Here is a 26,684-nt window from a genome sequence, read left to right on the forward strand (position 1 = left end):
GAGGGCAGTGTCACTGGCCCTCATATGTGGGATCTGAACCGGGGCCCTCTGGTGTCCCAAGCCAGCTCTTAACCAACGCGCCACTCGGCTGGCCCCACACTATTCTTTATTTAATAGTTTTTTTCAATGGTCTCTCCCTTTTTTACCTAAATACATTTGTTTAAAATGGAAACTCAGTATCACTGCTATAAATGGGGAACAGGGCTCATTTACCACAAATAGAAGGTATCACTAAAGACTGGACAGAAAAAGAAAGCCGTCAAACTCTAAGTAGACGCTACTGCCTGCCCGAAGCTCTGAGCGCTATTGAAAACAAGGTTTGGCAAGAGTCAGAGACCGCTGATACCGAGGGGACCCTCAGATGTGTGGCAATCAGGATTCAAACAGTTAAAAATCCAAGTACAGTACGTCCCCGACTTATGAGCGAGTTCCGTTCCGGGAGAACATTCGTAAGTCGGATTTGTTCGTAGATCCGACAAAGTGACTCTTATACACCTTTGACGCAAATATACACTGGAAAGCCAATGGTTGAACGATTCATGTTATAAGAACGAGCGACGTCTACCATCTTTTCGCCTCGGTCCAATCTCAATTATTTTCACTTTTGTTTCCATGGTTATTGCTTTGCGCTTCCTAGCAGTCCCCTCCACATCACCACTGCTTTTGCTCTTGCTTCCGGGCACCCTGGGCTCTGATGGAGCACTATACTACTTACTCTACACTATCGCACTGGACAGTGAGCACACAGCAGCACAACAGTGACAATGTCCGGCAGACACGCGAGCTACTTCTGCGATTTGTTCACAGCCCAAATGTTAAGTCAGGGGCTTACTGTAGCTGTCTCACAACGTGGTTTACCGTTAGCAGGATTTCATCAGGCGACAGAGGGCTGTTTTTTCACATGTGCACATCTCTGAGGTGTGCCGACAGCCAGCTGGCAGTTGCATGGACCTGTCACTTACACATGCTCCACGTGGTCACTGATGGTCATACTGTTGTCACTTCCCATGAGCTACGTGCACCTCCAGTCCTGCAGGGGTCAGTCCATTTGCCATTTACATGTCTTCAAAAAGACATGCAGCAATGAGACAGATGTTATTAGGGCCGGCCCCCCGATCCATGGGGGATTTGTTCCAAGGCCTCCAGTGGATGCCTGAAACAGCGGATAGTAACGAACCCTACATACACTACGTTTGTTCCTATACATACATGCCTATGATACAGTTGAATTTATAAATTAGGCACAGTAAGAGATTAACAATAAAATATAAAATGATAACAACCTACTGTAATAAAGTTATGTGAATGGCTTTGGGGCCATGCTTACATCAAAGGAGGTGGCTTGAACATAAGCACTGCAATCTGGTGACAGTTGATCTGGTAACCCACAGTTGTACAGCATGCATGCTCTGGACAAAGGGGTGATTTACGTCCTGGGAGGGATAGAAAGGGACAATTCAAGATTCCATCATGGCGTGCAATTTAAAACTTATAGTTTATTTCTAGAATTTTCCATTGAATATTTTTTGGACCGCCGTTGACCATAGGTAACTGGAACCACAGAAAGTGAAACCGTGGGTAACGGGGAACTCCTGTAAATATCCAATGCCCTCAATTCTGTGTTTTTACAAAGCAACGCGTGTGTCTCAGAAGATACCCACAGAAGCTGTGTTCTGCTCTGTTGCTGGAGCCCTGCGAAGGGACTTCCTGTCACGTGACTTGGGGCAGGAGGAATTGCCAGCCCTCTTGGAGTAGATGAAAGGAATCCAGAGCTATGAAAGGCTGGCATGACTGACTCGTGTCACACGGGCTCGTCACTAGTCCTGTGCCACCGTTTAATTGGCAGTGTGATTCTCTTTCTTAGAGGTTCATAAAACAACGGTGCATCTTACAAGCAAAGGCATTTTAAAAGTGATGAACCATGGTATTTAATCTAAAATCACCCGCTGTATGGAGACACTCCTGCATTACACCACATGGGCTCTCATCACAATTTCCAGGCCGGGCACTGGGCGCAGGGCCATCTCCCCCACAGAGCGGTGGCTCTGTCAGGCCCACCTCAGAGCCCCCTGGGGGACTTACTCAGAATCAGGTTGCTGGACCCTCCCCCGCAGAGGATCTGACGCGGTCGGTCTGAGCGGAGCCCGAGAATCCGCGCTTCTCATCAGCGCCCACGATGCCGACCTGGCTGGCCCATCCTCGGAGCGGCACTGTCCTATCGTTTCACCCGTCATTCAAGCCCTTCATCCTCTGGCCCTTCAGCCTGGCGGGGTAAGTGGGGAAGTGTCTGGGTGATACCAGAATCCAGGTAGGAACCACTCATTCTTTCGGACATCTCAGATGATAGCATCCCTCTGGCATCGTTCACGGCAAACAGAGTGTAATTTATGGGGTAGGCTGGGCCGGGAAGGCTCGGGGTCTTCTCGGGACACCCTTCTCAAGGACTTCACCAGGTCAGTGCTGCTTCATATAAACTTAGGCTATGGCTTTAAATGTGGGGTCAAGGCCCTGGATGAACTCAGAAGGCTGGGCTGGAATCTATTCACAGTAATATTTAGGTCAAAATTTAGCACAAACAAGCCAGGCACACCTGTCACGCCTGCTCACACGTGTTCTACAGTAGCTGGTGACATAGGCAGGTCCCTTTCCTTTTGGGGGCGTGTGTTACTGGTTTAGCAAAAAGAAACGTCCATGCACTTTTTTCCTGAAACAGGACAATCCATTTTCAAGCCACCAGAACATTTTCCAAATGGAGTATCTGTCAACACTGCCCTCTGTCCTGAAAGCAAGAAGCAGGGAACGTGTCCTCAGGAAGAACTGTTTCGTATGTAGACGGTACTAAGTTTCTTTCTCCAAAAGGCCCAGATCTGCTCACATGTTCACCGAACTGAACGTAAAAAATGCTTTAAGAAACAGAAGACGAAGCCTTGTCCTGGGTACAAAAGGTTTATTGCTTTTAAAAATAAGTTACAAAACCAAACACTCAGCACAACACGTATGAACGGGGGCTCATTCCAACCACAGCGGCTCATGGACAGGACTTAGCACGCGGTCCAGGGGGGTGAATTCCTGATGCTGACGCACACGGAGGGTCACGCTACCCAGCTTTCTCATGCTGAGTCCTCAGGCAGTTTTCCCGGCCTCCCATATCTGGGTAACGTGTCGAATCAGTTCCATGCACACAGAGATGGACTGTTATTCCAGGGGCTTGGTCTTAGCGAACAGCATGCTGTTTTACCAAAGGGGCAGGGGGCTGCGTTGACACGGGGCAGTGAAAAAATGCTGAGCCATGCGTACACTTGGGGCTTGTCTGGAAGGGTGCAGCCTGGGGGTCTGCGCTGGCGGGGCGGGGCGGGCGGGGCTACTGCCGGCAGGTGTCGTGGAAGGCTTCGAGGGTTCGGAAATCCCTCCACGTGGGGGGAAGGCCATCCTGCAGAAACTTCCCGCAGCGCTGGCATGGGGCCTGGAACAGCTTTATGTAACTTCTCAACCAGGTCTAAAAAGAGAGCAAGGAGAGAAATGAAATCAATCGAATCCGGGCGCTTCCAATGACATTTTCCTGTCATGCTTAACGACCTTGAGGACAGGGAACGTAGGTGCCTGTGATTCCTGAAGGGGCCCTGGGCCTTTGCGGCAGTGCTGCATGGGATCCACAAGGTCATAGCGGCCGCTGCCCGGCCCCTCCTGATGGAGGCAGGTTTTAAAATAGAAATTCCTGCTCTCAAAGGCAGGAAGTGCTCCCGGGGGATGGCCAGGAACTACGCCCCAGGCCTGTGGCTCCCGCTGCACGGAACCACCTTTCGTTTGTGAGTCCCTGTCTTCTGAATATTAGTATTGATCCTCTCCTGTCCACGGCCAAGCAGAGGCCATGTGCACGTGCGGGGGAAGGCTGAGCATTGTGTCGACTTTAGAATTCTCCACTGAGGTCAACGTGTCTTCTTTCTAATCGGATTTCAGAGGTCATCACTCACTGTCACACTGTGGCCCAGCACACCTGGGGGAGGGCGGGGACAACCTGGTGCCACCAAGTAACATAATAAGCGGCAAATAACGCACTTGAGTGGTTCAGAGTGCAGAGTTCTCTCGGGCATCATACATAAGGATGAGACTCATATAACTCAATTCTCAAACTCAAGGAGATTCGCTACCAAAAAAACCCAAAACAAAAACCAAACAAAAAAACACGCAACCCAAACCCCACAGCAATAGGTAAGCAAGTTAAGCAAGTCCTTGCTGTGACAGGGACACATGAATCTCATCACTTAACGTCCTCCTGAACTACATCGATAAGGGAAAATTGTTCTTTGCAGAGGCTGGCAGAGTTTCTGATACGAATCCTTCTGCCTTCATCACAGCTGCCCTCATGGTGGCAGACTGCCCTAGCGACACTGTCCCTGTTCCAAAGGCTAGCGAGGGAGTTTGGGCAATAAACACGAGGTCAATGGATCATTCAGTTAAACAATTTATCCTTCGGTGCTAATCCAATTCAAATCCTCCCCAAGTCCCAAAGTCAGTCACTGAAGGGCAAGTGGGCATTACAACACGTAAGGTTTTATAAAACAAGCCTTTGTGCTCATTTAGAAATGAAGAGCTCGATGAAGACAGTCAGCTCAATTGTTTTCTGGACACACGAACGAACCGCGACATGGACGGCGGTACCGAGCACCTGGGTTTGCTTGTTCCCGCCTCCAGCACCATGAAGCCAGGTGTGCGTCTCCCAAGAAATGAATCACAGACTCTCTACGAAGCTCAGTAGTTGAGGCAAACGTGATCGGACGGATTGCATGAGCAACTACTCCACCTAGCTGTCAACACTGATTTGGACTTGCTAACAGGTAAGGCTTTCCAGTAGGTTCTCCAGCTGGCAGCCTTTCTAGCATGAATTAAAAAAGGAATTTTGGCGGCAGTGAAAGATGGAGCCTACTGATGTGAGCCTGAAGCCGCGTCAGTGTGCTGTTCAAACAGCTGGCCCGTTCTGTCTGGACGGGCTGGGGCCAGGTGTCGGCCCTGCTTGGGCCAGCTGGTGGTCGTGGGCTAAACTCAGGCAGCAGTGTGCGGCTTTGGGGCTGGTGGGGCTTTGCTGATTTCCATGGTGCAAATATCCGGGTTCGATTCCAAGCTGCCAATGGCTGAACAACTGGCTGGCAAAGTTCTGAACATCTAACGAGAGCTGGCAGGAGCTGACTCCAGCACGCCAGTGGGATGGCTGTTTGGGGGTCATTCTCCATCCTGAGCTCCCACTCTGAAAACCTAAGGATTAAGTGTCTCGGGGGAACTGCAAGCTGCTCAGGCCCGAGCATAGGGCCTGGCACAGGTTAGCACTCAATAAATATCTACCGACTAAATCAATGTTGGAAACTGTTGGAAGATCACTTCTGAAACCGCCAATTGTTCAGCAACGATAGAAAACAGCAGTTAAGTAAGCGGAAGTGGCTTCTCCGACGTCCCTTCCCAATTTAGAGACAGTATCAGCTCAACCCAGCCCATCTCCCACGGCGAGGCCCGCACAACCTGAAGACGCGACGCCTACCTGCCGCTGCTCGTTCTCACAGGTTTAAATGTGAGTGAGTTCTTAAAGCCACTTACCATGAAGGATCTGACCACGACGTCTGGCATCTGGGGCAGCTGGTAGTGTAGCAGGGCGGTGGTGGCATGGTCCGTCACCTGGAAACCAAGGACAAGGACGCAGTTAGAGGCGCAGAGAGAACAAGACGAATGCAGTCCTTTCAGATGACAAAAATCTGCTTTTAAATGTCTCTTGAAGAAAAGGACATCCAAAATTAAATCTGAAGTACCAAAATCAGTTAGCAAAATTGGGAGGGGGGGCGAAGGGGGGCTCGGAAAGGAGGAAGGCATGCAGGCCTGGAGGCAAGTGGAGTGTGGAATGTTCCAGAAACGGAAAACCCCCTGGGCGGGAGCCGGGGTGTAGCGAGGCAGAGGCTGCGATCTCAGAGGGAGTGGCTCACCAGCGGTCGCTGTGCACAGGAGCCTTCCCATCTGTCCACACCTACTTCACCCCGACAGGGAACGGCTCCTGGCAGTGTGACTGGTCCTTGTGTTTCCTTCCTCTCTCACTCTGTCTCAGAATTTGTGGCCATGTAGGTTTTATGACCAGGGATCTGGTAATTTCTGACGATCCTTCCTTTGTGCCTTGCTGTTAATACCTTTCTGAGGCGCCTGGCCAAAGTGTTCCTCAACCAGCTCTCGGGAAGGCGGGGCCTATTTTCAGCACCCTGCTGGGCCACGCCCCTCCCGTAACTCCAAGAAGAGGCCTCACCAGCAGGGCCAAGGGCACCACTGCCTGGTGACCGGATGGAAGGCACCCTGAGTTTAGCCCCGGCACTGTCCGCTGACCCCGATCCAATTACCTGACCTCTCTGGGTCCCAGTGTCCCTTCTGGAAAACAAAGGGCTGGTCTAAGATCCCTTGGAGCTTGGAAATTCGATGACACCACGATTGCTAATGCCTGCTATCCATCAGCAAGTTAACAGGTTTAATCTAATTTGATGGTTATGTTCTAACACATGGTTTATTTGATTGTCCTCATTAGGGATTCCTGCCATTACAAATGCTGTGGTTAAACAACAAAATAAAACTTTGTGCACAAGAACCAACACGGGTCTACCTTGTGTGGACTTACCAGTTTCCAGGCCCCCCGAGAACACTGTGTGACGTGCTAGGGGCCTAAGGGCAGTGAAGCTCACTAGTCAGGTAGAAGCCAGAAGGGCTGGACCAGGCCCCATGATCAGAAATGAGTCCACACCCAAGGTCAGAGAGGGCACGCCCCTCAAAGTGAGGGTACAGGCACCCCGGCGTCCATAGTCTTCCAGACCCTCTCTAAGCCTCAGTTTCCCCGTGGATATAATGGCCGCGCAAGACGTGAAGCCTTACCCTCCAGCCTGCCCCCTTCTCTTTTGATCTCCCGTGCTCTGGACTTGCCCTCTGCCCCCACCCCCCAGACCTTCACGGCCTGCTTGGTGGCTGGTGAACCGCACTAGCTGCTCAGCTCTGTAGGGGCAGGGATCACACTGTGTCCCCCCGGCCTACGACATCCCCCGGCATTATTAGCCGGTGCTCAATACATATTTGTTGAATAGAGAAACTTAAAAATGCCCACTCCCAAGGCCACAAACCAGAAACCCCTGCCCCGGCCGTCCTGCAAACCCAGCGAACGGTGCAGGTATTCAACCCTGCTGAGGGATTCTCATCCAAGTGACTTTCAAGATAAACGGTGCTTATTCCTTCAAGTGCATAGACTTTTTATTTTAAGCATTTTGACAGCTTTCTATTATGAGCAATGTTTTTTTTTTAAACAGTAGTAATGATAACTTGGCAAAATGGCGGGTGCCTGGTAGGGTGAAGTTAACTGCTGCTACAGAGCAGCAAACTCGGCCCAAGGGTCCCGAGCTTGGCGGCTTGGTTCTTACCCGTTCAGATGACTTGCTTAAAAAAATCCCGCAAGTGCCATTTTATAAGCTGATAGGACATTCCCTACAATCACATGTGCCATTACAAAAGAAACCAAGTTTCTGGAGAATTCTTTCTCCTGCCCCTACCATTTAGTTTCCAGTGCCCCTAACACAGCCACCAGTGCCCCACACATCGCCACTGTCACAGCACGGAAGCCAGGCTGGCTTTGTCATCCCTGCTGTCCCCAGGGACGAGTCCATTTCAGCAGCTTGAGCACCTGGCCTGGGGTCTGATTCTCTAACCAGATGGCCAACCAGAGGCCACCTCCCAGGCCGGATGGCTGTTTGGCTGCACTTTATCTTTGCTTTTCTTCTTATGGTTTTTAACACGAATGACCAACATTTAACATTCAGGAAACTTCACCCACTCAGACCCCCAGCTTTTCTGGAAGTGTCCGAAGGTCTGGGGGCAGTAACAGTGCACCTGCCTCATGGGTCACGGTGAGGGTGAGGGTGACACGGGTCCAACATGGGATGTGCGGGCACAAGGCCCAGGTCCAGGTGTTGCTGAGCGTAGCCTGGCCCTGTCCTGGCCCCCACATCCCAGTGGCCGTCGCCAGTGGGGCCCAGGTGGCTTCAGGGCAGGGTACACACTGCAGCTTGCCGGCATCCCCGGGTCTCACGCCCAGCCTGCTTCACCCTTGCGGCCTTTGGGGTTTAGGGCCTCTCCCCAAACACTGCCCAGCGTCTGCCCCCACCCTCCTGCTCCCTGGGTGCCTGGACTGGCGAACTTGTGCCCGTCTCCTCCTCCCTCTGGAGTTGACCTCTTCTGGCTGAGTTCTGACAAGTGCGCGGTGCCGAGCCAGGCAAGGCATCACGCTCATGACAGGAACGACTAACGCCTCTTCCAGACCTGCTCCTCCTGGTGCTGAGGGGTGACCCCGCCGCCCACCCAGGGGTCTAAGCCAGGCACCTGGGCTTGTCCCACCGCTCAGGCTCACTCGTCTCCGAGGCCTGGCGTTACGAAGCATCCGTCTTGAATACCCCCACCTCTTCCCACTCCAGCCCAAGCGCGGCTTCCCCGTCAGGACCAGAAGAGCCCAGCTGGCTCCCCCCACCTGCCCTTGTGCCCTCCAGTCCTGCCTCAGAAGGGCTGGGGCTCTGCAGGTCTGAATTCTGGCTCCACCTCCTCCAGCAATGCCACCCTGGGACAAATGACTTCATCTTTTTTAGCTGTTTTCCCATCTGGGGAATGGGGATAAGAACAAACAGTACCTGTCACATGGGACAACCGTGAGGCTCACATTACCGGTAAGTCATACATGCATACTGTTCAATAAGCACTAGTGATTAAGCTATGAATCAAACTGGAAACCTCTCAGACACGTGACCACACTCAGGACAGAATCCAGGAGTGAGAAGCTGGCATTCAAGACGCTGCAGGGCCTGCTCCTCTGCCCTCCTCTCTGAAAACATCTCACCCCCCCTACCCCAACCCCCCGAGTGCTCCGTCTCCTCCCCGCCTCCTGCTCCTCTTTCTGGGCCGGGTTTAGACCCATGTGCTTAGGGAAGACTCCCAGGTTTCCCTGTGGGTCATGTCTCCTTGCTCGGATCATTCTTTGCTTAGCGCCCGTTTCCCTAACTTGGCTGTGAACTCTGAGAGGCCAGGCCCTGTCTGTCTAGTGCCGGACACGGAGGCTCTCGGTGCATGTGGGGAAGGGAAACGGAAGCTGCGGACTCAGGACCACGGGTGCCCCCTAGCCTGCTGGGAACCCTGGCCTTTCCGTCTGTGCCAGGGGTCCCTAGGGCTCACTGCCCGGCTCCCCTGTCCTCCAACACATGGGAGCTTTTCAGTTAGGTGGGGCCGCGTGGCTGGTTCCAGTCAACACACCAGGAAGTGGAAGTGGTGTGTTCCTTCCGTTTGGAGGCGTGAAGGGAAGTGTGCATTCTCCATGCCCTGACCCCTCTGCAATGCTAGGAGCCGCCTACAGGTGGCGGAGCCTCGCTTAGGCCTGGGTCCCTGAGTGAGCAGGAGGAGCCCGGCCCTGACAGCTCAGGATGGGTGAGCAGCGTGAGCCAGAAATGCTCACAAGCGACAAAAAGTGTGAAGTCTATTGGTTACAGCAGCATCACCTCTCCTCTTCACGCTGACATAGCCTCCTTGGAGATTTGTTTCCCGTTTGCCAGGTCCCCCAAGTGAGGGCGCACATGAGTTCAAGCTGCGGCCAAGGAAATGTCCCCTCTAGCCTCTAGAACAGTGCTGCTTGAAATGTGGCTCATGGGCCAGCAGCGCTGGCACCACCGCGTCCCGGGCCCCTCGCAGCCCTAGCCTCAGACTCTCTGGGAGGGGCCCAGAAATCGCGCTGGTCTCCGCAGCTGTTCTGCGGTGCGAAAATGCAGAAGGATGCAAATGTTAATGAGCACACAGTCCCGGGGGACCCTGCTACCAAGCACACGCTGATTAAGTAGGTCTGGGGTGGGGCTTTTTCCAGACTGGGCATTTCCAACTGACTCCCAGGTGACACCAGGCTGCTGGCGAGAGGCCAGGCTTTGAGCAGCCAGGTGGCAGAGTATTCCCAAGGGGGCAGGCATTTGATTCTGAGGCACGAAGCGAAGGAGCACAAACCTGAAGGGACAGCCTGTCTCTTGCGAATCTGCCTGAACTCCACAGTGGTGCTGTGGACTGGCGGGGAGACATTTCCACGGGTGCTGGCGTTCCCACTTCTGGAAGGTGCTTCCTCAGGACCCTCGGATTATTAACTTATCGGCACTGCATCAGTGCGAGTTTATGACGCGTGCGCCCTCGCACTGAATCCCACAGCAGCTGAGGTGGGCGTGCTCCTTATTCCCACTTTACAGAAGAGGAAACGGAGACTGGCGCGCGGCGGGCGGGGGTGCCCAAGGTCACGCACACGGTGAGGCGCGCATGGTGAGACAATGCACACGGTGAGGCGCACACGTTGAGGAGCACATGGTGACGTGCACATGGTGAGGCGCGGCGGCTGAGCCCGGACACTGCAGGCCTGAGCCCACGCTGCCTCCCTCCCCTGGCCAGCTCGCCGGGCTTGCTGATGGAGGCTTGTGCCCCAGGGGCCCCAGGCATCATCTGCCCAGCACCTCCCAGCTTGGTGAAGTTTTTGGAAAGCCAGGGTCCCGATGTGAGGCGCAGCCTGGATCTGTCATGGTGGCCACTAGAGCAGAACAAACTGAATTATCTGGGAAATGTCCTCCTTCAGATGTGGCTGCTGTCGGGCACCCAAGCTCTGTTTTGGCGTCTGACTCCTAGGAGGGCACGTAATTAGTCTCTCCATTACTGGGCTGGCAAGCTGGCCAAATTTAGGCTCTTTTTCAGAAGGTCCAGTATAAAGTGTTCCCTCAATTGCCAAATGGTGGCTTTTGTGTGTGTGTGTGTGTGTGTGTGTGTGTGTGTGTTGACACAATCATTTAATTTCTTTAATTTGCCATCAGAATTACAGAAATATTGTAATAGAAGGAAACAAAGCTGACTCATTCGCCATGTTTTCCTTCCCTGCATCCCTGCTGGTTTTCGGGTTCCCATGACCGAACTCCAAAGCACCAGGCAAGGCATGGTTGTCGAATGTTGGAGAAATTCACCTCCAACAATCTTCCTTTTTGTCAAAGCATTCCACCTTCAATACATTTTTGTTTTACACTTTTCAACAAGGTTTTTTTTTTGTTCAGCGTCCAAGACGTGGAAAAAAACAGGCCTGGGGCAACAACATAAACAATTGCTATTAACTAATTTAAATGGACTCTGTGCCAGCCTGCGGAGCTTTGTCCTGTTGTCCTGTATCGCTAATGAGATTCCGCTGGGAGATAAAAGCCACCCCGCCCGGCAGTGGAGGCCTAGGAAGGGACGCCATTCATCCCACCAGTGAGTGTGGGTTTGAAAAGCGCTTGTGAGAAGATCAAAGTAGATGGCGAATCTGGGAAAGGGGAGAAGGCAGGGCAGTAACAATGAATCAGCGAGCTAGTGAGGTGAGGGAGCCAGGGGCGCAGCACGGAGACAGGCACACCCGAGGGGAGGAACGGGCGTGAGCCACATGGAAGACCCGTTTCACCTCCGGGCAGAGAAAAACCGCAGGTTTTCTAGCTTAGCTCAGGGTGCGCTTCCTCCCATCCCAGGGCTGGACTGCACGTGATTTATTTTGAGTCGGTGACACTTCCGTCGTCCACCAGCAGCCCCACTATGCTTTATGAACCTCACTTTGTGTCTTCCTCCTCCACCCACGGGGCTTATGGACACCCCCCTCCCCAGCTCAAAGAGGCGGATGGGAACTAAGTGCAGAGCGGGAGACAGGAATCTTTCAAGAGACCTTGAAACAGCTGCCAGTCAACACACTGGAGAAGGAGACGCCAGTCAAAACAAGTGTCCCAAAGCTCCTCTACCATATTGTGAGCCAGGAGCAGCTGACACCTTCACTCCCGGCATCTGAGCTAGTGGCTACTTCGGGATGGCGAGTTATTTTAGCTGCACCCAACGTGACTGCCCGCAGTAACGGCAGCAGCCCAAGTCAGCGTTTACTGGGCAGCGGGGTAAGGAAGAGCTGGTCTACACTGCCCGGGGGCCCAGGCTTGGATCTGCTCTGTCACTACGACCCATGTGACCTTGGACAAGGAGTAAATGTATCAGTGGAGGGAAAGTGTCTGAACAGTGTCTGACCAACAGCAAGCACCCACTAGATAGGGGACGTCCTGTCTTTATGTCACTTCAGTCTCCACAACGACCCTGTGATGGCGCTCCCGTGAGAATTTCCAAGCCAAGCAGCTCCTGAGAAGCAGAGCAGGACCTGAGCTTGGTGGACTCTCCATTCCGGGCTTTTGGGGGTGCAGAAAGGTTGCAGACCCAGGCCATCTCCTCCCCAGGAGGGAATGGACCCCGAGACTCCCCGGGTGGAGGCAGGACTGCATCCCAAGTTTCATCGCTTCCCCTGCTTCCCTGCTGGAAGCTTCTGCCTGTGTGCTCACTGGCACACCCCAGGCACCCCCCCTGAGCAGGGCCTGACACAGACATGGGGGTGGGGGGGCTCAAGAAGGTCTCCAGGCTGAGCGAGTCTCCCTGCCTTGCAGAAGGAAGGGGAAATAGGGCAAACGAAAGCCAGCAGCAATTAGGAGTGTGCACAGTAACCAAAGGAAATCAAAAGTACTGCGCTAAAACAGGGGTGCTAGAGAAAGGGGGGGTCTTACTGATGCGGTGATGACTTGGGCATATAGAGCCCAAACCCTTCTTCCCACTCGTGCTCTCCAGCCAGCTGTGGGGGCAGAGAGACGGGCGTAGGTCCACCAAGACTATTTTCTGCGTAAGGCCAGCCCCCAGAGCCCAGGTTTTGTGGCAAGCTGACCGGCTGTTCTCCATCAGTGCAGGAAGACCAAAGGACAGGGCGGTGACACACAGAAAGGACCAGTGCGACACAGGAAAGGGACAAAACTCTCGCAATGTACTCCCATTCCCCAGCAGTTTCCGCTCTTTGTATTTCTTGAGCGCCCAGTGATTGTCCTCAGGGATTCCTGAGCCACTAAGGTTGTAGGCATCATTCCAGGTGTGGGCTTCCGGGCCAGAGCGAAAGCTTGCAGTGCAGCAGACACGAGGAGCGCGGGCTCCAGAGGGGCTGGGGGGACTGCCCCTCAACTCCTAGAAGGCAGCCTAGGCTGGGGCCAGGACCTGTTGTTAAAAAGCTCCCCCAGGCAATTCTGATGTCAGCCGCGTTTGGAACCACAGAACAGGCCGCCGCGGGTCACTACACACTTCCCACCACGAGGGGGCAGGACTGCGCACAGTGCTGGTGGGAACTGAGCCGGAACGCTGGCCTCAGCAGTCAGTTCCGTGGGGCTTTTCTAACGCAGTGGACTAATGCACTGAGCTACATTATCTGCAGCACACGGCCCATGAAGCCCCAGGCCTCCCCTGCTAAGCTGGGAGAGCTGGGGCCTCCAACTATGAAAAGTATGTCCCGCAAGATTAATAAATAGGAAAAGTTAAGTACCCAAGTGTTTAGAAGTTGCTTATTTAACAGAGAAACTTGGTAGAGACCCAAATTCTGGCTTCCCTTCAGCCAGTACCTGCTTCTACATACTATGAGGAGAAGATTCTCCCTGGCTTGCGTTAATGAGAACAAAAGGGCAGTACGGTGGGAAAAAAGTGACATACAGCTGTCATGAGACAGGGGTTCAGTCCCGAATTTGTCATTAACTATCTGGGTGACCTCGGCTGCATCATCACTGCCCCCACCGGCCCTTGGTAAGAGTGCAAGTCTGGGACCATCGGCTGCCTTTAGGTCTGGGTTTTCAGTGGGACCTGACTGCACACCTTGAGTAACACCTGTGGAGAGTGAGCTCCACCTCAGGTCAACCAGCAGTGATAGTTAAAAAGGACAAGCTAAGGGCCGGCCAAGTGGCGCGTTGGTTAAGAGTTGGGTTCGAATGCCAGCTCTGAGCAGCAGGGCCCCGGTTCGAATCCCACATGAGGGCCAGTGATGCTGCGCCCTCTATAGCTAAGATGGTGAACAGCAGCTCGACCTGGAGCTAGGCTGCTGTGAGTCACTGGCAACGGCGTAGGCTGCAGTGAAGCTGCAGAGGGCTGCTGTGAGCTACTGTGAGCGGCCAGCAGCCAGCGTGAGCTGCCAAGAGCCGCTGTGAGCGGCCGTCCAGTGGCCGTCAACCAATCTGCCTCACCCAGGAAGAGCACAATGATAATACCAACATGGGCCAGTTAAGCGACGTCCTCCATAACTAGACTGAAGAACCAAAAGACAGCAACTTGGCTGTTCCCCTTCGCCGATTCCCCAATGCTGTTCCTCTCCCCCAACTCCCCAATAAATTTTTTTTTTTAAAGGACAAGCTAATCCCAGCAGGCAGCAGGGGGGCCAGGTTCACGCCACTCCAGAAACCCACCCACTGCCCTGCTGTCAGCCTCGTGCGGTCCTCGGTTTCTGGGCTGATCACACAGGGCTTAGAGAATCGGCTCCCCCCCAGGGAGACCATCAGCACAGCACCGTTCATGGTGCTAGAAACCTCTTCCCATCTTGGTGGGTTTCAAAGAGACTCTGGGGCACAAACTAACAGGAGCAAAACCAAACTTTTGCTACTTGGTTGTACACGTGCTGGTCCTGTGACTCAGAGAAATAAAAATAAACTCTCATTCGCTGGATGTACTTTAACGGCTACACAGAGATTAGCGCAAGAGTCTGGGTCTCTACTCAGGGCTTTGCTGAGGACAGACCCACCCTTAAAGAGATGGACACAAGGAATCTCAGGAGAAATTTCTCTGTGGGTCCACGGGTCAAAAGTGTGAACCTAGTGTGTTAAATGTTTAGAGATGGTAGGCCCTGCCAGCAACGTTGCTCCAAGGATGAGCACTGGTTTCATGAAGAATGTTTAAAACAGTCCCAGAAGTACTCATTCCATGAAGGGGAGCCATCATGATTTCAAAATTGAAATGCTATGAATTCAGTCTAGAAAGTGCTGGGGGGTGGGGGTGACCGGGAGCGGAGCAGAGACGAGCTCCTAAAACAGGGATAAAAGTACAGGAGAGAGTGGGGCTTTCATGATGTGGCGAGTCTAACCTGTACCCTGGGCTGGCACACACGGGTTCAACAGGCCTGAGGCCCAAGGAGGAAGCGCCGTTGTCCGGGGGACCAGGGATTACTTAGACGAGATCAACACGTCCTTCTCTGCTCGATGAAGGAGCCCTTCGCATGGCTCTGAAGGGCTTATACGTGTCCCCTGGAGCCTGGGGACGCTGCTCTGGGATGAGACGGAGGCAGGGCTGTGGGGCCTGGAATTGGAGAGGTGAGTATAGACACCGCTGCGCCATCTTGCTCAAAATCCCTGGTCACAGCTTTGAGATCAAGCTCTGTCTGAGAAGGATGAGACCTCACTTATAAAGTACTGAATATAGCCTGTGCCACATACCAGGGCCTCCATAACAGAGCTTTTTGTTTTCTGTTGGGGAGGGGGTTTGGGGTGGAGGAGGTTATATCCTGATCGTCTTTCAAGTCCCACCAAGATGGCACTGCCATCCCAAAGGGAAGCCCCTCAACTCCCTGATGCTTGAGGATGACTTCCAGAGGCGAAAAAAGCAAAAGAAAACTAACAAAAAACCCTGCAGCCACCTGCAGGATCCTTCGAAACACTGTGGCTCAGCACGTGAGGTCCTGGATGACCTGGTCCCAGCCTTGTCTCCTGTCAGCCCCACGTCACACTCCAGCAACCCAGCTGCCTCGGCAAGTCCTCCTCCCAAACCTGCTTCCCGGCTGCACCTGTGCTCAAGCCTGGAATGCTCCTTTCTGGCTAAGCCCTGCTCCCCCTTCAAGACTCAGCCCAGGGGCCTCCTTCCCTGTCCCACCTGGGCCCTGAACTTTCCTGTCCCCACAGCAGCACCCTATGGACACCCTGGCCCTGAGCTTGCCTGACCTGTGACCGGGAGCCCCCAGCTTGCCCCAGGCTGTGCTCTCCGTGAGGATGAGGCCACACCGACCTCATATGTCCCCCCTTGGCCTCACTCAGGAGAGGACAGTACTCAACAAGGTGGCTCTGCAGTGGCACCACTCATAATGGAACCCTGAGTGAAGGAGCAATAACGGAGGTGAGACCCTGCTGATTTGCCTTTGGCCAGTGCGGACAGGGGAGCAGAGTGGAAGTGGGGTGAGAGGGTGGCAAAAGCTGAGGTCACCAGGCACTGCCCAGGAGGAGGGCCTGGATGAACAGGAACAGCCCAGGTGGGTGCGAGGGAACTCTCCAGGGTCCTGAACAGCCTTCCACTTCTGCCAAAGGCCTTGTGCAGGGCTGAGAGGGGTCACACAAAAGGTCCTTGACATTTCCCAGAATTAAGGAATTAAAACTCTTCATTTAGATGAAAGAAAAAAAAATTTCAATGCTTTTCAAGATGGTAAAATGCCAGATTCTGTTGCTGGCTGCCAGGAAAGTCCCAGTCCAAAGATACCTGAATTGTTCTGTACCCACTTGGTGTGATGTTATTTTCTGCAGGAACAGCCTTGCAGATAGAGAGGCACATCCAAAGACAACACCACCTACTTCCTCATCAAAATCGAGGCAATTGCAGGAGCAAGAACAGAGACTGCAGAGCAGGCAGCGAGCCCTGCCCAAGAGGCAGCTCTGCTGTCGTGGCACCCGGTAACTTCTGCCCAGTCCCTGCTGGGTGGGGGCTGGGGTGGGGAGATGGGACGTCAGAGCGGAAAACACTGATCTCAGGTGCCTTCTGGGGATCACCGAAGGTCTCATTAGCCCTCACAGGACATGAGGGATTGTTCCAGGTCCTGGGACTGTGATGCTACGTCAGCACGTCAGGGCTGCCCAAAGGGCACTGCTGGGTGGCTGTAATTTCGGGTGCCTTCTTCCCTCTATAGCTCACTTCTTGGGTCCAGGAGAAGAGATCACATGCCTGGAGAAAAGTGAAGATGAATGATGCTTCGGTGGGCGTCTGTGGGTTTGTCATGGCAGCTCCTGGGCTTTGGGTTACTTTATAAAAAACACCTAACAAAATGGGCCACACATATAGATGGCACGGCATTCCGTGCCGCTCCCCGTGACAATGATAATAACAGCAGCGCACACCTACTGAGCGCTCACTCCGGGCAACCTCAGTGCCAAGCACTTCTCAGCATTACCTCAGTGCTGCTCAGAAATGTACCCTATGAAGCAGGGTTCACTGTTTCTCCCTTTCTACGGCAGAGCAACCTGAGCAGGAAGAGCCGCTAAACTCCTGGCCCAACGTCCTCCAGCCAGTCCATGCACAGAGGCCGAGTGTAAACCCAGGCCTGTCTGATTCCGGAGCCTGCGTCGGCCCCACTGTGTCCACTGTGAGAGACTGGGAGGAGGTGGCAGCAAAGCCACGAGGAGGAGTGGCCAACGAGGCGCGCGGCAGGAGACAGAGCGGCCACTGCCGACAAGCACTTGAGAGAAGCCGAGGGGGTCACAGGCTAGTTTGCCTGACACTCCCAGCTGTGGACTCAGTTAAGGTCACACCAATTCTGAGGCAGGGGCTCGTATGCTCCAATTCTACAGATGAGGAAACTGATGCGGGTTAGGCCGCACACGGGGTAGTGGTCAGCAGAATGGCTCTCAGCCACTGCACTGGATGGCCTCTCTGGACCGTCACAGTGGGGGATGTGATGGGAGGTCAACCAGGGCTTGGGCGGGGAGGGGGGGCGTCGGCTGGAATCCATGGTGCAGCGGGCAGGCACGGTCCCGGGAAGTTAACCTGTGGCACCGGGCAGTCTGCTGGGTTGTGCGAAGGGGCTCGGGCAACGGTGAGCTTCCCAGAAGCAGCTGTCAGATTCTGGCCTGGAGGACGCGAGTCCCGTGCAACCCCTCAGGAAGAAACAAGCCGTAGAGATGAAACCGACTACTCTGCGACTCCTAATGGCAGAGAACCACAAACCACTTCCCGCAGGATGGGCCGGGCTTTCTCACTCAACCGTGAAACTGGGTACATGTGAGTACCTGACCAAGGCTCTCGGTCATGACCACACTCAGCATGGCTGAGGGGGCCTTGCAGAGGGGGAGAACCAGGCTCTCATAGGGGAGAATAAATGATCAAATCTATTCGGGGTTTAGAGACTTGTGAATAGTCAAACATGCCCCTTAAGAGAAAAGGTGGTGATGAGAGGCTTTTCAGTGGCAGGGAGGGTGTAACGATCCTTCCCGTCATTCTCAGCTCCCAGGGCCCCTGGGCTGACGCTCAACAATGTCCACTCCGGTTTTCCTTCGGCTTCTCCAGCCTGGTCAGTACAGGCCAGCTGTCAGCTGAATAGGGGCTGCCCTTCAGGATAACCCTGGAACTGTCCATCACTTCTCTTTCCCCAGCTCTCGCTGACAGCCCGATACTTGGCGCAGGAGGCGTGCCGCCGTCACTGCCTCCCCTGCAGGTCCCGACAGGAATTCATCTTCCGACACCAACTGCCGGCTCGCCCTCGTACCGGTGAGAGTTGTTCCCTCAGCGTTCTCCGTTTGGGATTGCCAAGACACACTTGTTAGGATGCATAGGAACACACAGAAACAAATGCAAATGCCACCATATTCTGTCTATAAAACATAAGCTCTCTTCGTTGGACAAGGTTAAGCAGACTTTAAGAGAAAAGGGGACTGTCAGAGCGAGAGGGTCTGGAAAAGGCACAAGGCCCTTCTATGATAAGAAGACGCCGCCGCCCTGCAGACCGCGAACCCGTCCAGGTGCGGGGCCTGCGCCGACGCTCATGTAGGCAGGCACCGAGCCAGGGGAAGGGCAGAGCCTTGGTACGGGGCCCCCACTACCAGGCATTTACCTGTGGCATCTGAAGAGGGTTTCTGAAAGGGAATGTAAATGAGCTGGTAGGGAGAAATTCTGGGTATTACGGAGCACGCGATCTGAAATAACTGCATGGCTACTGTTTGAGCCTCTGACAACATACAACACTGCAGCAGGTTAGAACACTCGTTCAAAAGCGGCCAGTCCTGTGTTCCAGGAACTCATCCATGTTGGACAGCTTCCTTCCCTGGAACGTGGAACCAGCACCCAGTGGGCTGTCACATACAATGTGAGTGGACAGTTTATGCTAGGTGCTCTGTGTGCCCAGAGTTCCAGAGAACTGACTCTTACAGATGTGACTCAACCTCTTCCACTGCAAAGCACCAAGTGGCCACTCAGGAAACATCCCGTGAGAAGTCTGTCCCCACACAAAGGCCTTGCTCTGTAGCAGAGTATAGATGAGTGAGCGAAGGGACGAACGAGTGAACAGATGAGCGAAGGAACAGTGGCACCTGCCCGGGCCACTCCCCACCACTGGACAAACCACCAATGCCAGCTAAACTTTGCCCATGACACAGGACTGAAGGGTTACTCTTCCCTCTGCCGCCGCTAGAATAACGACCACGGACTAAGCGCTGGGCATCAGTGGGCTATGACTTCTGTGCTTTACCTCTGAGTGAAAAGGCTGCGGAGCACGTCTTGCCATCCTCACCTGCCTACCTGGGGCTGCACACACAATCCCCCTCTTTGTTCGGCCTCCCTGCTGAGATTGCACGCAGGAAGTAGCTGCAGACTTGCCCCTACTCTTCCTAAGTTACTGGAGGAAATGCACACTGTTCTGAAACGAGGAGGTGAAAGATCAAAACAGTGACTGCCCCGCAGAGTTTAAATGTCAGGAAAATATGAACGCGTTTGAAACCTTTCCTGGCTCTTTGTGATTCTGCCCTTTCAGACGGCCCCCCCTATTTCTAAGTTCTATTCTCTGAATCCCCGCTGCTGGAGACGTGTGGCTATAAAAAGCTCCCCGCTTTAGGACGAAGCACAGAGCCTTGGGGCACCGCCGGCACTGACGGGAACCTGTTGGCAGCCGTGGACACAGCCAGCTGTCCTCAGCCCTCCACCCTTCCCCACATCTGGAGAAGGGGTCTAATGAGGAGGTGGGAAAGGGCCTGCTGACAGAGCCCCTGCTGCAGACAAAAGGCGGCCGCATTTAGCTTCACGTGGCGGGATTTGCGACAGGACCTCGTGTGCTGTCTTTAGCCCAGGGAGTCAGGCACGGCCCGAGGAGATTTTGACAGGTGTGTGCTGCTTAGCTCCTGACATCACTCTCCAGAAATAAAAAGGCGAGTGTAAGCTCGGTCTGGCTCTGTGAGGCGGTCCCCCCGCCCACTCCCCTGCTTTGTCACATTGAGGGGAAAGACCTGGGAGGGCGCCCCGCCTTCCCAGCAGGCCTCTCTCTGCGGTGGCCACCGCTGCTCCTTGTGGGCAGGAGAACACACATACACAGTAATTGCAACCACATAATGAACGCCAAAGAAAGGGAGTCCTGAGCGAAGCAGGGCGAGTTCCTCCAGCCACCCGAGGACAGCGGAGGCTGGCAGCCCGGGAGTCCCACTGTGGAGGTGCGAAGGTTACGGCACCTACCACCATGGTCAGGACGTCTGGGAACTGGTTTCTGGCCGAGAAGTGCCCCCTTATTAATGACTGAGGACCCTCCTGGACCACGGCACTGTCCTCTCCCAGCGCGCTTCCCCTCCTGCTTCGGGCTGAGCTCTTCTGGGTGATGCTGACAGCGAGCCCCGCCCCCGCCTGGTCCATTTGGCGGGGTGGAGGCAGGCAGCAGGCAGCGGTCGGGCAGGGCATGTTTACCACCCGGCTTTCACACAGTGCCTTCCCAGGGAACGCTACAAGTCACATCAAGCAGGACATCCGAAATGTAAGTGGGTGGACAAGGAAAACATAGAATTCTGAGAAAAAGCTGACACTGAGAAGCGGAGTTTAGAAGTGTCGCCACCTAATCCTTCTCTTTTGGTTGCCTGAGTCTGAAACGCTGAACATCGTCCCATAAGACGCACCAGGCCTTTGGGATCTGCAACGGACAAGGAGGCTTCGCTCTGCTTCAAGCACGGCCCGAAGGCCTGCCCTGTGAGCACCAACACGCCGAGGCTGGCACAATGACACGAGCACAGAGCAGCCACGCCTCACCATTCCACACTGCAGTTCCCGCCCTCGCTGCCAAGGGCTTCCCCAAGCACACTCACACGAAATAGACTTTAAAAAACAGAGTCCCGAGCCCCTTCCATGAGACGGTAATTAGTTGAAAGCTTTATTGATAAAGGATTAAGCTGAACTCTGTACTACATTATTTTCCAATATATTCCTTAACTTGACAGCAAATAGACAATGTTTTAGAAGGGAGGAGAGTTGGCTCTTCAATCCACTAATTCTTACCTGCCTCTATCTGCCTTTAGTTCTAATCAGAAGGTACTAATCACCTGTCGCCAAATTGTGGGTCATTCATCTAGGACAGGTCAGTATCAGAGGTCACGTCCATTCGGTTACAAACAGGTGAAGGCAGGGGTGATAAAGGGACCTCAGAAAGGGGTCTGCACAGATACAGACAACACGCCATTCACCCATCCCTACAAATTCATCTATTTTTACTGCTTCTAACATGTTACATAAACTACATACAAGGAATTGGCAGGTGCTCCCAATCTTTCCAACTAGGCTAATATCAGACTGTAAACACTGCCTCAGTGTGTGTTTGTGGGTTAGACAAATACAAAGAGTGCTCGGCGCGTTATTTTTAGGGGAGGGAGGATAAAAATACAGCACCATCTCTCCACATCTATGCTTCACCAAGTCTGTGTTTCACACATTTTACAACTTCCTAATAAACACTCTGCTCACATTCAAAGGCTTAATACTACACAGAACATTAAAATACACATGCAAAGGGGAGCACGTGGAGCCCCTCCGTCCTAACGGGCATCTGAATGGAAACTGCTCACGGTTAGGCCACCAGCTTATGTGTCCGCAATGGTCCCGGCCCCTGACGTCACCGTCCACCTTTCGTACAGAGCACACCAGGATAAACCAGGATAACAAAGAACCCAAAAGCTGTCTTAATGTTCCTCACTATGACAGAGAAACAAAATGCAGGCAATAACCAGCACTCTTTCTCCTTAGAATGTTCCAGACCGGCTGCTGGGGGGAACTGACAAAAGCAGGCGGAGACTTCATGCATGCTGAACAAGTAAAAGCCTCAGGTGTGGTCACTCAGCTGAGCACCTAAGGTAAGAACGCAGCTGCCCACACGGGAGCCCACACACAACCAGGCTCCAGCCGGGGGCCCCTTTCTCCCTTACGCTTCTAGGGAGCTCCGCGGGGCAGAGCAGTGTTAGGGGAGTCAGGACCATGATTTTCTTTTTAAAATAAACTTTTAATTTTGGGTTAACTTTGGATTTACAGAAAAGCTGCAAAGATAGCACGCACAGTTCCCATAGGCCCCTCACCCAGTTCCCCCGCTGGTAATGTCTTCCATTTCCTGGTACATTCGTCACAAGTAAGAAACCAATATTGGTAACTTACTATTGTTAGCTAACCCCAGAGCTTATCTGGCGCTCGCCAGTTGTTCCAGGAACCTCCTCCTTCTGTTCTGGGATCCCATCCCGGGGGGCAGCCTGCGTTTAGCTGTGACAGGTCAGGACACCCGAGTGTGCTCACAGGCTGCCTGGAGGTGGAGGAGGTGCTGAGCCTCAGCTATCCCGCCCGCAGCATCTGTGGCTCGCGTAGCCTTCCCCAGAGGCCCGGGAGCAACGGGAACCTGTACGCAGAACACCGTTAGAGGCTGGTCCGCTACGCGCCTCTGACACAAAAGCCTTATGCTCGGTGCTTTTTGGGGTGACGAATCTGTTTTGGAACTAGATAGAGGTGGTGGCCCCACAACTCTGTGAAGGTACAAAAAGCCACGGGGCTGTTCACTCTCAAGTGGTTCATGTTATGTTACGTTACGGGAATTTCACCTCGAGTAAAGCAAGGCCCTGCGCTCTCTAAGCTACGCGGCGTGCCCTGGACACAACTATTACTTAAGTGGAAATAACATGGGCTGAGCTTTCAAAATCATGTCCGCCCTCCACATCCAAGCCTTTAATGCCTTCGAATTGAAATGAGACTAAAATCCAAACTCCGTACCAGGACCTAGAAGGGCCTGGCTGCCCCCGCTCTGCCTCGCACCTCCTGGCCCCTGCAGGCTCCCATCCCATGGCTCCCAGCAGGGCCCAGAGCGTGCTTCTCAGCAGCAGGTTCCTGCTCTGTTGACTGGGAATCTGTTCCCACGGCTTTTCGAAGGGTTGGCTCCTTCTCATGCTTCCTGTCTAAGTCGGGTTAGACTTTTCCCCAAAAGGCCTCCTGTGAGCACCCCAATGTGAGGAGGCCTTTCACACCCCCGATCGCAGCCCCCTAGTGACACCTGGAGTTACCTTACTGAATTCGCTTCCTGGTCTGCTTTGTTTTCCCCTGTACTCCGAGCAGCTAGCCAGTGCCTGGCACAGGGGCTCAATAAACAATTGTTGTTGAACTTGATGAGGCCGTGAATGAAATGACAACCAACTCTATTATTTGCACCGCTGGATGAAAGCAGAGACAGAGGGTGTAGGAAAAGAGAAGGGAGTGGCTGGGGCCCTGCAGGGGAGGGGACCGCCTGAGTCCTGGGGGGGGGCGGGGCGGGGTGTCAGTTAGGGGGAGGGGACGGCCTGAGTGTTGGGGGGGAAGGGGGGGACGACCCTCAGAAGCCCCAGGTGTAGAGCTGGCTCATGGACAGGCCCTCCACCATCAGGAGCCAGGAAACAGATTTGCTCCAGCCACAGTGCATGTGTTCCTTACATTTCTGAAACAGTATTTCCTGAGGAATCCTACTATCTGAAAAGGATGTCAGCAGAGCGTAAAGTGGGGGTGGGGTAAGGTGGGGTGAGGGTGGGGCCAGCCTGCCCACCCCTACGCATCTGTGTACAGGACAGGGGCTCTGAGAAGCTGAATATAAAAACTGTGGGTTGAGCTTAGGACAACTCAAAAGCCTTTTTTTAAAAAGTGTAATTTACACATACAAAATTTGTCCTTAGTAGTATATAGTTCCATGAGTTTTGAAAAATACAGAGTTGTGAAATCACCACAATTAAGATATAGAATATTTCCGTCACTCAAACACGTTCCCTCGTGACCCTTCCTTGTGACCCTCTGGGGACAATCTCCCATCCTCACTCCCAGTCCCTGGTCACCACTGATCTGATTTCTCTCCCTTAGGTTTTGTCTTTTCCAGAAAGTCACACAAATGGAATCATACAATGAGTAGCCTTTTGTGTCTGGCTTTTCACACTTCTTAAAAAGTGTAAAAGACTTTTAAGACCAATGTTTATTCCACAAAGCATTCATATTTCCCATAATGCCCTTGAGTAAGAAGCAAAAAGTAAAACTTACCTTCTGGAATACTTGATAGTTAGATTTGGACCATATATCAAGCTGAGGGAAAAAGAGATGAAAGTATCATTAGCATCCATTTTAGAATTTTGGACTTCAAAAAATGATATTGTAACTACTGTTATTAAGCTTGGGAAAAAACCCTGATTATAACAGAATCCTGCGGTTGCAAGGATCTTAAATACCCTGCTTGAACTCCCTCTTCATCAGCCTGCTGGGGATTCACGGAGGCCAAATGAAGAGACATGCGGGAGGCAAGGCGAGGCACTCGCTGCGCCTAGGCCCGTGAGCTGAGCCCCCTGCTCGCTGCTCTGACCTTGACTCCTGCCATGGTCAATTCCGTCTCAGGAAACCCTCCCATGGCTCCTCCTCCTCTAGCTCAGATGTCACCTTATCAGAGAAGCATTTCCCAGTCACTCTGCCTACAATATTAGTCCCACACCTGTTGTCTGGGGTCTCTTTATTCTTTTAAACATTTTAAATTTTTCATAGCATTTAAAACTGCCTGAAACTTTCTTTGTTTACGCTGTACTGGTACAGGACCTAGCATGTCACAGGCATTGGGACGTCTTTGCTGAGGGGAGGGGAACCAGCTGCCGCCAGCCGGTGAGGCCTGTGACCTGCCAGGCACCGCTCTGGGACCCCCATGTGCACTGTCCCGCGTAACCCCCAGGACAAGCCAGGACGGCTGGTCGCATGAGCAACCTGGTCTGCCCCACGATGGGACAACGGTTCAGAGCCCTCAGCTGCCCACGGCCATCTGGAGAGGCTTCTTAAGGCTGGTCTCGCCCGACGGTGCTCAAACTTGGCTGGCATCGGAAGTCCCTGGGGCACTTTGTTGGGTTTTCATGAATAGATTCCCTGGTCCCTCCCTAGGAGTGTCTGAATTAGTAGGTTTGCAGTGGGCCCGAGAAGCTGTTCATTTGTTTGTTTTAGTGGTCAGCCAAGGTCACTGCGCTGGCTGGGCGGGGCAGGAGCCCTTGACCTAGAGCACCCCTACTTTACCAGCGAGGACACCCCAGGTTCGAGATGAAACGTGGGTAGGGCTCGGAGTAAATGCAGTGGTACGGTCTCACCAAAACCACTTTGGTTTTATAGCTTTGCATGATAAATCAAATCAATGCCTGTCACTACTTCAAGAACAAATTAAGTATGGCAAAAACAGAATTGCCCCCAGTACAGTGCTGGGAGAGAGCTCAAGGATAGTGCAGATTAAAAGAGGGGCCGTCAATATGTCCCATAGTGCTAAAAAGTCACCTTTAATATATGACTTCAAGAGCTGAGCAAATTGAAGTGCCTGGTCAGTGGGCCTTGTGGAACCTGCCTCGGGGTGGCCAGTGGGCGGGGACTGAGACGGGCTACTGAAGCCTGTACCTGGGGGTGCTGATTTGGGAACTCTTGGGAGCAGGAAAGGCAATCAGATGGGAAGATTTCTCTAGGAAGAGAGGAAGTGAAGCGCTGTATTTGAAACTTGGGGAAAACACCAAAACCTGGTTTTTTGAAAACAGTCCCTGGAAATTAAAAGTTGGGCTGTGGGCCGGCCGAGTGGCGTGATGGTTAAGAACTGGCTTGGGATGCCAGAGGGCCCCGGTTCGGATCCCACATATGAGGGCCAGTGACACTGCCCTCCACAGCTAAGATGCTGAACAACAGCTCAACCTGGAGCTGGGCTGCCCTGAGTCGCCGGCGACAGTGTAGGCTGCAGCCCCTGCTGCAGTGGGTTGCCATGGGCTACCGTGTGTAGCCAGCAGCCAGCGTGAGCGGCCAGCAGCCACCATGAGCAGCCGTCCAGAAGCCAGAGACTGATGTGCCTCGCCCGGGAAGAGCGCAATGATGGTGCCAACTTGGGCCAGTGAAGCAACGTCCTCCACAACTAGACTGAAGAACAAAAGGACAGCAACTTGTCTGTTCCCCTTCCCCCAATTCCCCAGCACTGTTCCCTTCCCCCCAATACCCCAATAAAAATCTTAAAAAAAAAAAAGTTGGGCTGTGAACAGACATCGGGTTCTCCCCGCCTGCTTCCTGTCCACAGTCAGTTTTATGTAAATGTCCCCGTGTCTGAGAACCTTTAGGACAGTAAAGGAGGTTAAGATGATTCTAAGGACAGCTGCTGGCTTCTGCGGGAGAGCGCGGAGGGTTAGCTAATCCAAGCCCAGGAAATACACGGAAGACTTTGACGGACTGAACGTTCAAACCTGTCTGCCTTTCCCTGCCCCATGGCTGGTCCCATCTCCTCCCTGGCCCACTAAGTGGCCCCCTACCCCCTTCTATTCTGGCTAAACTGCTCTCCAGAAAGATGGTATCAGTTTTCTGCCCCATGGCCCTACTTAAACCAATTGACAAGGTAAGAATTTAAAAAATCTTTAGGAGTGAACATTTTAATTTGACAGGTTAGCAGTCTGCAGGGGGAGAAGTGCCATGTTGCCTCCCAACAAGTCTGAAGGGAAGCTCAGAAGAAACAGGACACGGGTCCCCGCCATGATCAATTCTGCGAAGAGCAGACTTGTTGGGCAGCTGGCTGGTCACGTCTG

General features: G+C 53.3%; 1 protein-coding gene across 1 annotated transcript in view; it reads right to left on the reverse strand.

Moving 5' to 3' along the window:
* Positions 1-2,932: 2,932 nt before the first annotated feature.
* MED27 (mediator complex subunit 27) overlaps positions 2,933-26,684 on the reverse strand; it is a 200,307-nt gene continuing 176,555 nt past the window's right edge. Inside the window, exons 6-8 of the mRNA XM_019638919.1 lie at positions 24,154-24,195; positions 5,587-5,664; positions 2,933-3,496 (exon numbers count right to left, since the gene is read on the reverse strand). Of these exons, the coding sequence (XP_019494464.1) occupies positions 3,362-3,496; positions 5,587-5,664; positions 24,154-24,195 (255 nt within the window). The 3' untranslated portion in view covers positions 2,933-3,361. The remainder of the gene's footprint in view (positions 3,497-5,586; positions 5,665-24,153; positions 24,196-26,684) is intronic.

The sequence above is a fragment of the Hipposideros armiger genome, unplaced genomic scaffold (genome assembly GCF_001890085.2).
Source record: "Hipposideros armiger isolate ML-2016 unplaced genomic scaffold, ASM189008v1 scaffold_3, whole genome shotgun sequence".
Classification (NCBI taxonomy): domain Eukaryota; kingdom Metazoa; phylum Chordata; class Mammalia; order Chiroptera; family Hipposideridae; genus Hipposideros; species Hipposideros armiger.